Genomic DNA, 15,679 nt, shown 5'->3' on the forward strand with positions numbered 1-15,679 from the left:
GGTCATTTGGCTTGCTCCATATTTTATTTCACTGTCCCCTATCTTCCATCTCAAAGTATCTCTCACTGACTGATAAAACATAATGACTGTTGGACTTGCTCCATGAATGGATATCCGCAACAATTTTCACCGTGAACCATCCAGTTGTACCACATTCAAAATTTAAACAAGAATGTGTTTTGGGCATGTAATGTTGAAGAGAGTGGGTGGTGACTTCTAAGAGGTATGGGTGAGGATGTCTGAATTGGGGATGGCAGGAGGTTGGCCTTCATAGACCCATATCTTAGTACTGCTTACGATGTCTGAGCATCAGTTACATTGAAGGACTGAGCAATGCATCACCATCAAATTTTTTACTGATGAAGGCATGAAACCGACAGAAATTTTGCAGAGATCAGAAGTACAGTCTGGTTATGAAACACTTACAGGGTCTCATATGTTTGCTTGGCATAAGGAGTTCATGGAAGACCGTGAACGCGTTGAAAATGTCAGCAAGATCGCCATCCACAGACAGCATTACGGAAGAGAAAATTAACACCATTCATGACCTCATTGAAAGCAACTGATATTTCATGGTTTCTGAAACTCCAAATTGGTTTACATTGCACTGACACAGATATGTCTAATGGCTATGATGGGACAGGAAAGGGCTACGAGTGGGAAGGAAGCAACCGTCGTCCCACAATTTGCCTGGTGTGAAAATGGGAAACCATGGAAAACCATTTTCAGGGCTGCCAATTGTGGTGTTCAAAGTTGACAGCTATGTGATCCAAACCATGCAGCCACTTGCGTGGTGACATTCCTTCTCAGGTAAGATTAATTTATGAGAACTGTCAAGCCATCATCACAAAGGAACTAGGCTAGCTAGTGGTTAGTGAAAAGCACATGGCAATATTTGCAGATGAAGGGGATGATACAGATCTTGATTCCCATAGGGAACCTGAAATATTTGTCCCGAATGAGAAAATTTATAATACCAATATAAATGGTCCATTATTGGACATTATAAATTTTCCAGCTAACTCATTCCTGGTTGCCAACGTTTCGCCCCCGTGTGCGAAGTTGGGCTCATCAACCAGGAATGAGTTCGCTGGAAAATTTATAATGTCGAACAACGGACCATTTATATTGGTATTATAAGATGAAGGGCATGTATTTTTTCATAACATCGTCAGCTGTGATGAAACTTGGGTACACCACTACAGTACATGTCCACATCAAAACAAACCAGTACAGAGTGGCAAAGAATGGGTGAGGCACCACCAGTGAAAGCCAAAACTGTCAGCTGGCAAGGTGTTTGTGACTGTGTTTTTGGACCAGTGTGGCGTTTTGCGTAGATTTTTTGCATGGGCATCCTAATATCAATGCAGTGTATTACTGTGACTTTTTCAGTGAGGTTAGGCTTGTTTATCACTGCAAATTATGTGACCAACCAATACAAAAAGTCAGTCTCCTTCCCACTCCTATCCGCTCTCATACTGCAGCTCTCACTTCCCAGAAATTGGAAGAAATGGGATGGACACCACTCAACCACACTTCTTACAGTCCAGAAATATTATAATTTTCATCTCTTTGGACACTCAAGGAGGCTCTATGATGCAGTCACAGAAGACTGTGTGCAATTGGCTGGTGACATGACTCCATTCTTTTTACAATGAGGGCATAAAGAAGCTGCCAATATGCTGGGCTAAGTGCATTTCTAAAGCAGGAGATTACATAGGAAAGTGATGTATACTTTGGTTGCTGAGAATAATGAATATCCATAGCCTATTTCCAGTCATGTGACTGGGTCAGCAAAGGAATGAGTGAAGCCCCAATCTAGCAGCGAGGATAGGAACTGTGCTGGCTGCCAAAGCCTGTTGCACTCCTCTGGAGTAATGATCAATAACTGACAGATGAAATGAAATTATATTACAGTTTGTTGCTGGAATGAAAGATGACAGGAAAACTGGAGTACTCTGACAAGGGAACATCGGCAATGGTTAAGTCACCGATCACAATGAAACTTGGAAAACACACTGAGGTACAAGTAAAAAAGATGACAGCATCAATTTTGGGTGCCGAATTTCATTAGGGCGTTAACTAAGGGGCCTAAAAGTCGTGACATTACAAGTTCCGCGCAAACAGCGATGAATACATGCTGACCAATGCTTAGCCGGCACACTGTCTACCTTGTGCCACATCTCTGCACCTCCTATCCTCCTTCTGGTTAGCCAACGCACGTTTTCCTTCTCTCCGCGCCTGCCCATCTACTTAGTTGTCGAACAGAACTAGTGTTAAACTTTGTGTACTCTATCAGCCTTCCTCATGGCTCCCTTTTGTACCTACCACATTGTATTAGTCAGTTTACATTTTCCGAAATGTTTATGAAAATGTTTGCGACGATTCCTTAAGTGCAATGTTGTTGAGCGTGTCAAATATTATTTTTCATCTTCAAGCAAATCACGGAAGTCACGGTGAAGAAGGTCCGCTGAACTTTCGGGAGCTGCAGCTTTATGATGCGATTGAGGGTGAGTGTTAAGCAGTCAAGTGTTTTCAAATAGGTTTGGACGCTCACAGAGTGATGTCACACTGCGTGACATAGGCCGTAATAACGTAGATTGAAGGTTTTAGTTTTCAGTCTGATATGTTGATACCGATAACTCTCTCGGCTTTTTTCCAAACAAACATTTGTGTTCGCCATTGTTTCTGTCAATAAATATACACATAACATATATTTTAATTATTTCTATTTTGTTTTCAGAGTTTATAAGTTACTGTCCTGAAGGTAACAGTCTCTATTTGGAGGATGTTACAAGTTTGATGTACAGGTCTGATAAGTTGGAGGAAAACGAAAAGGATATTGAATGTAGCAAGCCAGAACCGGGACAAAGCCAAGACAGTGCCAATTCGACAGACACTGCAGACTTACGGTATAAAACAAGAGCAGTCAACAACTGGAGGAGTGGGAAGTGGAAAAATCTGAAATTTGCAACTGTGCAAAAGAAATTCCGTCGTTTGCATAGTAAGGCACAGCTCTCCGCGTGGAAAAAAGTAGTGGATGAAGGAGGCTCCCTCTGAGGCAAATTTGTTCTTACTGCGATGGATTGCAAGGAAAAATTTGACGTGATGTACCGTATGTCCACCATCCATGACGTCACAATCAAAGAGTGGGCAATGCAAAGTGCCCGCTCTCGAGGGATCCACGACTTTAAAGTGTCCTCAGGCTGGTTGTGCGACTTCAAAAAGAAATTTGGAATCACATCCCGAAAAATTACTGTCGTGACAACGAGTAAACTTGATAGGGAAACTGATGTTATGGTGGAAGCTGAAATGATTGTGGAAAACATAAGAGAAAAAATACAGTTATACACCCCATCACATGTTTTTAACAGCGTCCAAAACGGCTTTAAGTTGAAAATGTACACCGCCAGAACGTTGGCGTGCCGAGGAGAAAAGCCGATTACCATGGTGGTCCAATCAATTCCCTCTACTATGCTCGATTATGCCTACCGTGTCAGCAAAAGGTGAGCTACTCTCCCCGTTGCTAATAGTTTTAAAGAAAAGAAATGGTGGTTTTGGTTCCCTTGTTATGAAAATAATATTTGCACACAAAAACGTTAATGTCGTGTGCACACCGCCTGGAAATATGGGCAAAGCAGAAGTTAAGAGCTGGTATAATGACATTTTCAAACCAAGTTTACCCGATGGGCAAAACATTTTATTGTTAAATTCATTCTCTGGCCACAATGCGCTTGTTCATGGCACGGAAGTAGAAGTTATGACGATTCCAGCCGGCGCTACAGCAGTTTGTCAGCCATCTGACGTGTATGGGTTTCGGATTTGGAAAGCGTATAAAAGACGAATGTATTCTGGGTTGCGACTTATGAATATTGGCATCGTGCTGCACCACCGCAACACCATCTTAAAAGTTACAACCACTGTTACATTTCCAGCTGACATCTGCTCGATTCAAAAACATGTGGAAGTACTCGTACCGCAGCGAGTACCTTGATGATCATCCTGGACAATTTGAACATCCGGTAGTGTATTCCTTTGACAGTGTTGGCTTGGTATGTTCTTTGTGTCAAGTGTGCTTGGTGTACAAAAGACTTGTGCGTCAAACACTTCTACAAGGAACACTACTATTGTAAAGCATATGTAACGTGATAAAAGTATGGTGCCTGTTGTTAATTGTGTTTTGTTTCAGTTTTCTTTTCACTATTTTTTAATGTTTCGAATAGACCAAAGATTGTTTTTGTTTACTATCAGTTAATGACGGGGAGTTTGCCCGATGTAATGTATACGGAGTCATTTATTGTGTTGCCTTGTAATTTTTTGTTGTTCATACAATAGCCATTTAAATTTTTATGTATGCAACTGCCATTGTACCCAGAAGACTGTAGTGTGATACTTTAATATCGGTACTTGTTACTTACATAGACTTTCGTCAATTATAACGCAAAAGTACCGGTAAAGTAAGACTACAGGGGCCTGTTCCACAAACGAACTTTGCAACTTTTCAACTTTGCACTTTTCACTTTTCAATTCTTGCAAAGTGCAAAGTCTTTCTGTTCCACCATGAACTAGGTTGTACTTTTCAATTTCTTCGCAAAGTGAAAAGTCTTTGCGAATGAGTGATCCGATCGAGTTTCTTCCATGAGCAAACTTTATAGGCCTAATACTCTGATTTTAATGCTTTACTTTTCGCGGCGAACTTGGCGGTATAATTGTCGTACCATTAAAGTTTTTATCATGGGAAAGAAAGGTTATTACAAGAAGCTGGCTGTGCTGGAAGTTGTCAAGGAGAAACGTGACATACTTTTTTGACAACTTTAAACATAACCTCTCAAATGATGACACACATCAATGTCAACGAGAGTACCGTCAACACATCCACACACAGAAGGAAATTCACCCTTCATTAGAAATCCCGTCGCTATATTATGTCGATTATCAGGCCAACGTACTGTTAGGAAATATTACATTTACTATAACATCTCCGACTTTGGTAACAGTTCGCAAATAATTGATTTTGATGTCCCATGCATTGCTGCTACACCGTGCAGCTGGGCATCATTTACTAACCAATGTAAGCATATACGAATTTGTTCTTTTTCGGAAAGGAATTGACTTCTTTTTGTTGCATGTTTCAATAAATGTCCGATCATTTCAATAATATAGTTAGCCTGTGTTGGGGTAATACGAAATCACTCGCGTTATTACGTCGAAGTGAGGTTATGAAAATTAATCATTTTTTTGTACGTTCTATTATTGGATTCTTCATCACTGTTCCTCACTTGATGCTAACAAAAGCTCGCGTCGTAACGTGTTTATATCACTAAACCAAATTCTCCGCCGAGAAACTAATGTAGATACTTGTTAATTAACATATGAAAAGGGAATCATCTCTTTGCAAGATTTATGAAAACTTTTCACTTTATTTCTTTGCACTTTGCATTTCTGTACCAATGGTGGAACATAACAGGCTTGTAAAGTGAAAAGATTCCTAACTTTTCACTTTGCAAGCTAAATCTGAAAAGTGATGGTGGAACAAAATCTGAACTGAAAAGTGCAAAGTGCAAAGTGAAAAGTTGCAAAGTTCATTCGTGGAATAGGCCCCAGGTCTGCCTGTGATTACTGTATATCTACTGCATATATAAATGCACAACTTTTTTATTTTTCAAGGCTTTTCTTATTACATCAAACTTTACTACATTCCATGTCATACTCATATCGAAGTTGTTTATGCATTAAATTGATTTATATTCGACAACCATTGCTGCAAAAGGAGAGCTAATTTAGCAATAAAATAAGAATGAGATCCTAATTCTATAATTGCTTTTAATGTATTGAATAGGTGGAAATCAAAGTTTTATTGCTCTCCTTTAACAGACTTTCAAAACGGAAAACTGAGGATAGTCTCTTGCAACCATTGCTGCAATCGAAATGCATTGTGTCTGTCACTGCAAAACATGAATAAATCATTCAGTACAAGCACAAATAAGAACATTTTACCTATATTTCTTATACCAGAGTACACAATATGGAAAATACAAGTAGTTTCAAACTAGGTGTTTATAATTGTAGTTGTCCGCGATTTAGTTTCGTTATGACACAACTGATAGCGTACACAAAACGGAGGGGGGTGGAGGGTGGGGGAGGTGACATAAAAATTATGTTGGCCTGACCAGCGGTTACAACGAAAATGGCGATAAAAATCAACTTCGTATTTTTTTTATCAAACTGAACCACATCACCATATGCCATTGATTTTCGACTCTTTCTCTTGTAAACAAATAATTGCTGGTCACTTGACCATCTTTCATTATTATTTTATTCCACATTATTTATTAAATACGATTTTTATCGCCATTTTCGCTGTAACCGCTGATCGGCCAACATAATTTTTAGCAATCCTATCACTCGTTCATAACAGACTGTTGCTTTGTTCATTTTAATTTTAATAGAAGCCTTCTAATGTTAATATTACTACTACTTTCACCAATTGTATATTTCCTCACTCATTGTAATATCTTTAAAACCAACTTCATTACAAGTCTTTTACCATATCTTAATTTTAGTTCAAGTCTCTCCAAAGTTTAAAAAAAAAAATGTTTTATTCCATGTATATGTAAATCAGGTGCCTGATTCTATTTTAAGGTTAAGATAATGGCTGATGATGCCTAAATTCAAGGTGAAACATGTACCATTTTAGTTAACATGCCAAAGTAAATTCAACTAAGACAAGACTTATTGTATTGATTAGGTGGTGAAATCAATAAATTAACTTATTGTTATTATTCCAATCAAATATCATCAATACGGATCAAGAATGATATTTATCACATGTAATAACTTAACCATTGCTGATGTTCCCTTGTGAGAAAAACCTGTGCTGCCGCTGCTGTGTCCAGCACAAATCTCACATAGAGTGGCCGGGATATGAATCACGCAACTGAGCGGTGACAGGCCGATGCGCTGGCATCTGAGCCAAGGGGGCTCTTTGGTTGTTGTAACAGCAAAAAAAAAAAAGAAGAGTAAACAAAATAAGTCACGTTTGACTTTGATCCACCTTTGCACTCCTGTAATGTATAAATGGGTAATTGTCTGGTAAACTGTTACAGTTATGAGGAAAATTCAGATACGAGGCTCGTCTTTTAAGTACCAACAGATTAAAAAAAAAAAAAAACGCACAACATTTTTAAAATTTTCCTTTTTAATTCTACACACCTTACACTACTTTACTCCACATAGTCACCACCATTATTAAGGCACTTGTCATAATGGGGCACTAATTTTTGTATCCCTTTGTCACAGCACGACGCTGCCTGAGATGAAAGCCATGTCTGTACTCCTTCCTTTGAGAGAGAGTGATACAAATGTGAACATCTGTTCTCTATAACTCTTGCTTCAACCGCACACACCAAAATCTGTGACTCAAGAGAGACAGCTGCTCCATGGGGCATCATGCACATGTTGATGACCTTCATTGAATGTTTGAACCCATTTTCTGACCATTCCATCTATTGGTGCACTTTCTCCAAACACCTCGCACACTTGGCAATAAGTGTTAGCTGGTTTAATGTTTTCTGCATTCAAGAAACGAATCATGGACCATATCTCACACTTGGTGGGGTGATCTATTGGTTTGAGTTTAAACAACACTCACTATAAGATGGCTGCACTATGTGCATGTCTCCAGTATTGCATGTGGCATGTCGACAGATGTAGGAAACCATTGCAAATGCTCAACACCACAACTTGAGCATTGCACTGGAAATATACTTTTTTTTTTTTTTAAAGCGCTCTCTAGATATTTTTGTAGAAAATTGAATTCAAAGATGGCCTGGTGGGTCCATTTTTAATGGGACTTACAGTTCAGGCAGTGTAAGGAGTCCTGAATGCACATTTTTTTTTACTTACTCTATTTAAAAAAGCTACCTGGTCTTCTAAAGGGCAGCATAATTATTATATGTAGTCTATGATAATTTGCTTTATAATGCTTGAAAAAACTACTGAAATCTGTTGCAAGGTTCCTGATAATGGCCTCTGCATACAAATAAACTCACCAACTTTCTTTTTTTTTTTATGATAACAGTGTAAATAAACACACCATTGAGTACCTTTTCAAATCGCTGTTTCTTTCTAGTTTCAGTATCAAATGTTAACAGAAATTATTATATAATAGAAACTTAATATTACATGTCATTTATTTCGCCTTGCTTATTCTCTGCTGTTTACTGGTACCACCTAAATGATACAAAAGCTGAAAACTATACTCCAAAATTATCCATACTAACCTCGAAATCAGGATACTTATGTTCTTCACGTGGCCGCACTGCTTGTAGAATCCGCCACATATGATGTGTTTCATCAAGTGATACTTCCAAAAGATCACCTTCCATCATTAGATCCTCCATAAGTAATTGTATTGAACCATGCAGCCTCAATACAGGCGATTCAAGTTGACGCGGGACCAGGGGTGTCTTCCGAACATGCTTTTTACTTCCCAAAGGGCCCAGCTTAGATGCTACAACAATTATTAAAGGATCAAATGAATATTTCAACTGACGCCCATGAAGCAGCATTAAGAAATTTAACTTCAATCCCTCAATAGTTTACAATAGTAATACACATTTAACAGCAACAACAACAACAACAACAACAACAATAATAATAATAATAATAATAATAATAATAATAATAATACCATTTATGATCATCATATAGTGAGATTACGTGAACAAGCAATGTTGAAATTTGAACTACATTATAAAATAAGGAACAATATAAAAACTATTTTGCATGGATAGTATTCTAGCTTAAGCTGTCTAACTTCAACAGGGTTAAGCTGCAACCAAATTTTGCATGAAGAAGGGAAAACATGCAGTGCTCATCAATGAAGGGTATAGTCAATAAATGTTCATTGTAATATTATGTGACATTCACAACAATGCAAATAAATAGATACAGATACACAGTTTACATTAAATATACAGCATGTATCATAAGAAATAATTAAGAAAATAAGCAATAAGTTTCATGAACACCAAGGGAGTTGCCCGTGCAGTTAGGGTTGCTCAGCTGAGAGCTTGTATTCGGGGGAAGGTGGGTTTGGACCACCCTAGGCAGCCCTGAAGATAGTTTTCCTTGGTTTCCCATTTTCACACCAGGCAAATGCTTGGTCGGGCTTCACAGCCATGCCGAGAAATGAGCATCAAACACTAAGCACCGCCCGTCTCTATCTGCCTGCCTTACATGGATAAGTGCGGTCAGCACTAACGGCCGATTAATTAACCTTCGCCATCAAATCACGCTTAAGGGGAAAATACCTTACTTAAGGCCTTTCCTACCCCATCGTTTCCATAAGACCTATCTGTGTTGGTGCAACGTAAAAGCAAACTGAAAAAAAAAAAAAAAAAAAAAAAAAAAAAGTTTGTGAACACTGTAGTAGTATATGGAACTGTAAAAATATTGTCAGTATAGAGATTTACCCCCTTCACACACAGCTCTGTGGTAATATTGGCATCTACCAGTTGCAGTATTAGTGGTTCAAATATTGGTACAGTAGGATCTCTATTATCCAGAATAATTGGCACTAGGGGTAGCTGGATAAGCAAAAATCAGGATAATCAAAGTCAAAATTTGAATGTAATAAAATAAACATACAGTAGGTACAGGTACAGTACATGAAATATTTATGAACAACAACTGAGGAGTGTCTGTTCAAAAGGCGTTATTACTACTTGAACACATGCACTACAGTAGTTGGAATTCTATCAAATAACATGAGCAATCCAGATCGGAAAGATGCAGTTCGTACCATACCCAATCATGGGTACATTCCATGTGCCTTTTATTATACTTTTTCTTGCATTTTTCTACCACTTTCTTATGGTGGAAACAGCGCCTTTGGAACAGACACTCCTCAATTATGAACTTTAATTAATCATGTAAAAATGAAAAGGTTAGCACAGGATGGGGTGGCATGGATAGCTGTATCAAACCAGTCTACGGACTGATGACCCAAACAACAACAACAACAACAACAACAACAACAACAACAACAACAACAACAACAACAACAACAACAACAACAACAACAACAACAACAACAACAACAACAACAACAACAACAACAACAACAACAACAACAACAACAACAACAACAACAACAACAACAACAACAACAACAACAACAACAACAACAACAACAACAACAACAACAACAACAACGAATTCAAATTTGAAACACATTGAGATAGATAATAAAATGAACACATACATTTAAAAAATACATAAACCTTTTATGAACAACGATGAAGCCTCAAAGTTTGTGTAACATATCAGTGAAAAGAAAAAGAGCCACTTCACGTCCAGATGAATGAGGAGCCAGACAATTAAGGTCTGGATAATCAAGTTTCTACAGTATTGTGGTTTTCTTTCCTTGTTTTCCATTCACCTTTTACAATACTATAAACTTTTACGATTGCTACCTCTTCGCTATCTCACAATCACAAGAGGATTACATTTTCAACATCTCTAAACCTCAATAGCTGTAATAAAAATAATGCATACAAGTGAAAGCGTGTGATGGCCATTAATGAATGATATGGTCCAGTTATTTAAGCAATATTCAGTACATTTTGAATAGTTCAGTGATGGTGCATGAACCTCTCAGGCAAGGACCGTGTTCTAAGCACCAGCATGCCTTAGACTTGTCCTTGTCTCTTGGCATTTTTGAATTTCTATTATATCACTATATACACTCAGAGGGATGTTTCAATATAATATGAACTTTTCCCCATAACAGTAATAAAATAGGCTGATCTTAACTATCTAATTTGCATGTACTGAACATGAAAATCACAGTGAAAAGTTTGTAACATGTCACTTTTTTTGTTATAGAATTTACTTGATACACTGAATAAATCAGAATTTTTGATCTATTAAAAATGACTCATTTTTGTACAAAAATTTTCAAGGGTAGCTTAGATATGATAGAACTGGTAAAAAACTACTCTACATGCAATAAAATAGAGAAAAATACCTTTTCTTCCTTCTCTTATGTGAAATGGAATCTTGCCGTTGTAAAAACCAGCAACAATCGCCCATCATCGGTGGATCCCATCTTCCTTAATACCGTTGCCCCATTGCAGCAATGTCTTTGTGAAATCGCTCTCCCTGCTCACCAATTACAGCCCCCAAGTTCTCAGGAAAGAAGTCCAAATGTGAATGTAAGAAGTGGATTTTCAGTGACATATGGCAGCTCATTTCCTTGTAGTTTCTTAGTAACATCTCTATTAATTGGTGATAATTTTCTTCCTTGTGATTCTCTAAAATTCCTTTGACAACAGATGCAAAACATTTCCATGTCCGTAATTCCTTAGGGTTAAGTTTCTTCTCAAAAATGGTGTCCTTCAAAAGATTTTTAATTTGTGGACCGAAAATATGCCTTCCTTTAATTTAGCATCACTGATTTTAGGGAACAGAGTCTTTAAGTATTAAAAGGCTTCTCCACTATTATCTAGAACTTTCACAAAAAATTTAATTAGCCCTAGTTTTATATGCAAAGGCGGAAGAAATACTTTTTCACGTTGTACTAGTGGAGGATATTTAATATTATGTTCACCAGGAATATAATAGGCCAGTCCTTCACCACATAATGCTGCGCTGTTCCTCGATTGTCCCACACACATAAATATATAAAACAACAACAGCTTAGTAAACCCTCCTTGTAATCCAAGCAACAAAGCTATTACTTCCAAATCGCCACAAATTACCCAGCGATGATCATTATAATTTACTGCATTCGAAATTAGTGACATGTTTTCATAAGTTTCTTTCGAAAACGACTGAATGAGCCACTGGAATGGAAGGTTTTGTATTGCCATTGTGTAAGAAAACTGCTTTTAAGCTTAGTTTTGGTAAATCGATGAACAGTCTCCATTCTTCCGGATTGTATTTAATATCTAATTCATCCATCATCCCAATCACAGTTTTGCACACGCAAGCAGAATTTTCCATTTCAAAATAAGTAGCTTATTTTGTTTTCAGAACAGTGAAATCTTTGTATCTCTTGCTAGTAAGTACCATTCTTGTAATATAGAACCTAATAGTTCAGCATGTTGCTTGGAAAGACCTAAATCCCTAACTAGATCATTAAGTTCTGCCTGCCGTATCAGATGAGGTGTTTTATGATGTTCGGGAATGTAGATAGGATCAGCGGAAGTTGAAGGGTAGTCTGAGGATTCTAATTATTCGTGTTCCTCTGGAATGACAATCTTCCCCACTGGGGGGGAGGGATAGGGATGGGAAGCTCTGGACAATGGGGCACGGGTCTTGTGGCTGATGGGAGATCAGGATATACAATGTTACCTTTAGTTCTCCTTGAAAATCCCTCTGATTTGGTAATATAGAAGTAACAATTTTCCAGATGACTGGTAGGCTGTCGCCAAATCATTGGAACAGCAAAACACATTGTTATTCCCCCCCCCCCCCCCTCAACCATTCTGTTAACTTCACGTAACACGTTACACAACACACGTGTAGTACCTAGTTATTATTATTATTATTATTATTATTATTCGAATAACCCTTTTTAGGGTACGATAAATTAACTCTGGTTACTTTACTTTTCTTTGGATTTAAATTTCTTCATTTCCAAACTTACTTCATTTTCTGAGAATGTTGTTCCTTTTCCTCTTGAATTCATTTTCTTGCAGTTGTTAATTTCTTACTCTCCTGAAATCCTGCCTTTCATGTTACTTCTCTGAAATGTGTTCTGTTTTTTATTGTATCTATTTTAATTCCAGCGTTTTTCATATCCTTTTCAATTTCAATGAACTACGTTGACTTGGATTTGTAACTGTTCAATAAGTTGAAGATTTGTTTAGTTAGTCTATTGTTATTTAGTCTATAAATGTGTCCAGAAACTGGAGTCTTCTTTTCCTCATTACAGTTGTCAATTTTTCAACTTTTAAATATAGCTCTCTGTTTGATCATAGTCTAAATTCAGCATTGTTGTTTCTTATAGGTCCCAGTATTTTACTCAAAATTCTTCTTTCAACTTTTTCAAGATTCCCAATTCTTGTAAGTTTAAGAGTTTCTGCTGCATATAAAATTTCTGGCCGGACCACTGTTTGATAATGTCTTAATTTCAAGTTCCAGGATAGAGCTTTCTTATTGTATATATTTTTTGTCACATGAAACATCTTTTCCATTTTGTTTACACTTATATCAATAGCTACCTTTTCTTTTGTGTTGTTTGTTATCCACTCTCCCAGGTATTTAAAGCAATCTCTTAATGATATTATGTTATTGTTAACTGTGATATTTTGAGGGGCATTAATGATGTTTGTCATGAACTTCGTTTTTTCAAATTATATTTGCAATCTTATTTTGGCAGCTTGTTTCTGTAATTCCCGTATTTGTTCTTGAGCATTATCTAATGTGTCTGTAATTAGTGCCATGTCATCTGCAAAAGCTAAACAATCTATAAAGATTTTATTTGGATTTCTTCCTAGTTGAACACCTTTAGTATTGATAGCTTTCCTCCATTCTCGAACTACCTTCTTTAATGCATAATTGAAGAGTAGAGGTGACAAACCATCTCCCTGTTGTACACCTGATCTTTCACAAAAATTTTACTTTGGATGTTATGTTTGTTAATGTTGCTTTAATTATTTCAATTGTTTTATTATCAAGTCCATATTCCTTTAAAATATCAAATAGAGTACTTCTATCAATTGAATCACAGGCCTTTTTAAAGTCTACAAAAGTGATTACAAATGAGTTTCTGGTATACCTCATAGCTATTATGTTCTTTAGATCTAAAATTTGTTTTCACAACATGACCTTCCCTTTCTAAATCCTGCTTGATGCTCTTCTAATTGTGAGTTTAGTATTTCTTCAGCTCTTTTCAAGAGTGCCTTGGACAAAATCTTTTATGTAATTAGTAATAGGGAAATTCCCCTTTACTTGTTAGGGTCAGATGTATTCCCCTTTCTGTGTAGTGGATATATTAATGTTGATGATGTCCATCCTGCTGTTAAAGTGCCTGTTGTCCAGATTTCTCTGATGATTTCTGTTAAACACGTAACATATTGGCAATAGAGTGAAAAAAAAAACCCTACAACATGATTTGGCCTCTGAGTCGTGAACTCAGGTAAGTCTTCAGCAGAACTCTCCAGGTAGAACGGTCTCGAGCAGTTCTCTGACAGGTAGCACCAGCTATTCTCTTGATGTCTTTGTCCCATCTGTCTGGAGGTCTTCCTCTAGGTCTTTGATGATCTCCTGGACTCCATTCTAACACTAGCTTCGTCCATCTGTCATCTTCCCTTCGAGCAATATGTGCAGCCCATTGCTATTTTAAGGTAGCTATTCTCTCAAGAATGTCATTAACTATAGTGATTGATCTGATGTCATCTGCTCTCTTCTTATCATTCCTTGTAAAACCCAGCATTGACCTTTCCACACCTCTCTGTGCTGTCCTAAGTTTCCCCTTCGTAAATTAGTTCAGTGTCCAGGTGTCACAGCCGTAAGTCAGCACAGGTAGAATGCAGTGATCATAAACTATTTTCTTCAGATTTACTGGCATATTTGATCTGAAGATAGTCAAGTTTCTTCCATACGCCTGCCATTCTAGCTTAATGCGTCGAAAAATTTCTGGTCTTATATCACCTTTCATATTCATCAACTGGCCCAGATAGATATATTCATTGACCTTCTCTAATGGCATGTTGTTGATGTCACAATTCTTGCTGTGACTCACTTGTTGGACATGACTTTTGTTTTGGAAAGGTTCATCATCAAGCCGACTGACTCACATTCCATAGCAAGATCAGAAACTAATGTCTGGAGTTCGTCATTGTCGTTTGCCAATAATGTAATGTCATCAGCAAATCTGAAGTTGTTAAGCCTTCTGCCATTGATCCTTATACCCTTTCCTTCCCAATTTAACTTCAATATTGCCATCTCCAAAACAGCTGAGAATAGCTTTGGAGAGATTGGATCACCTTGTTTAACACCTCTTCTGATAGGGAATTCTGGAGGTGCTTCACCGATATTAACGAAGGCTGAAGAGGTTTTGTAGATGTTGTTGAGAATTCTGATATAATCCACCTCAACTCCCTGCTCAACTAAGGCTTGTAAGATAGCTGAATGGCTGATTGTATCAAATGCCTTTTCAGAATCAACAAAGGCTATGCACAGAGGCATCTGGAATTCATTTGCTCTGCTAATCACTTCACGCAGAGCCAGAATGAGGTCCATTGTGCTAAAGCTGCTGTGGAATTCTGCTTGTTCAACTGGCTGAGCTAAGTCAAGGGTAGAGCTGATTCTGTGTATCAAGATCTTCATAAAAAGTTTGTACAAAACAGAGAGCAGGCTTTAGGGCGATAGTTTTGGAAATTCAGAATACTTTTTTAATGCAATAATACTATCTTTGCTTTATTCCATGGTGCTGGGATTGAAGCATTGTGTAAACAAGAAGTGAAGATTTTAGCCAAGTGGTTTACTGTTTCATCACCTGTAAGCTTCAGAATATCAACAGAAAGATCATCACCAGCAACAGTTCCTTTCCTCATGTTATCCATAGCATATCTGACTTCTGAACAAAGTATATCTGGAACATTAGTTACACTTCTTAGGTCAGGTGCTATCAAAATTTCCTCTGTTTTACTAAACAGACTGCTAT

At 37.4% G+C, this 15,679-nt stretch overlaps 1 protein-coding gene across 1 annotated transcript in view; it reads right to left on the reverse strand.

Annotated features, from left to right (window-relative positions):
- Positions 1 to 15,679, reverse strand: part of LOC136864226 (lysine-specific demethylase 5A) — an 843,789-nt gene that overhangs the window by 114,799 nt on the left and 713,311 nt on the right. The window contains exon 26 of the mRNA XM_067140948.2: positions 8,283 to 8,512. Within this exon, the coding sequence (XP_066997049.2) occupies positions 8,283 to 8,512 (230 nt within the window). The remainder of the gene's footprint in view (positions 1 to 8,282; positions 8,513 to 15,679) is intronic.

This window comes from Anabrus simplex, chromosome 2 (genome assembly GCF_040414725.1).
Source record: "Anabrus simplex isolate iqAnaSimp1 chromosome 2, ASM4041472v1, whole genome shotgun sequence".
NCBI lineage: Eukaryota > Metazoa > Arthropoda > Insecta > Orthoptera > Tettigoniidae > Anabrus > Anabrus simplex.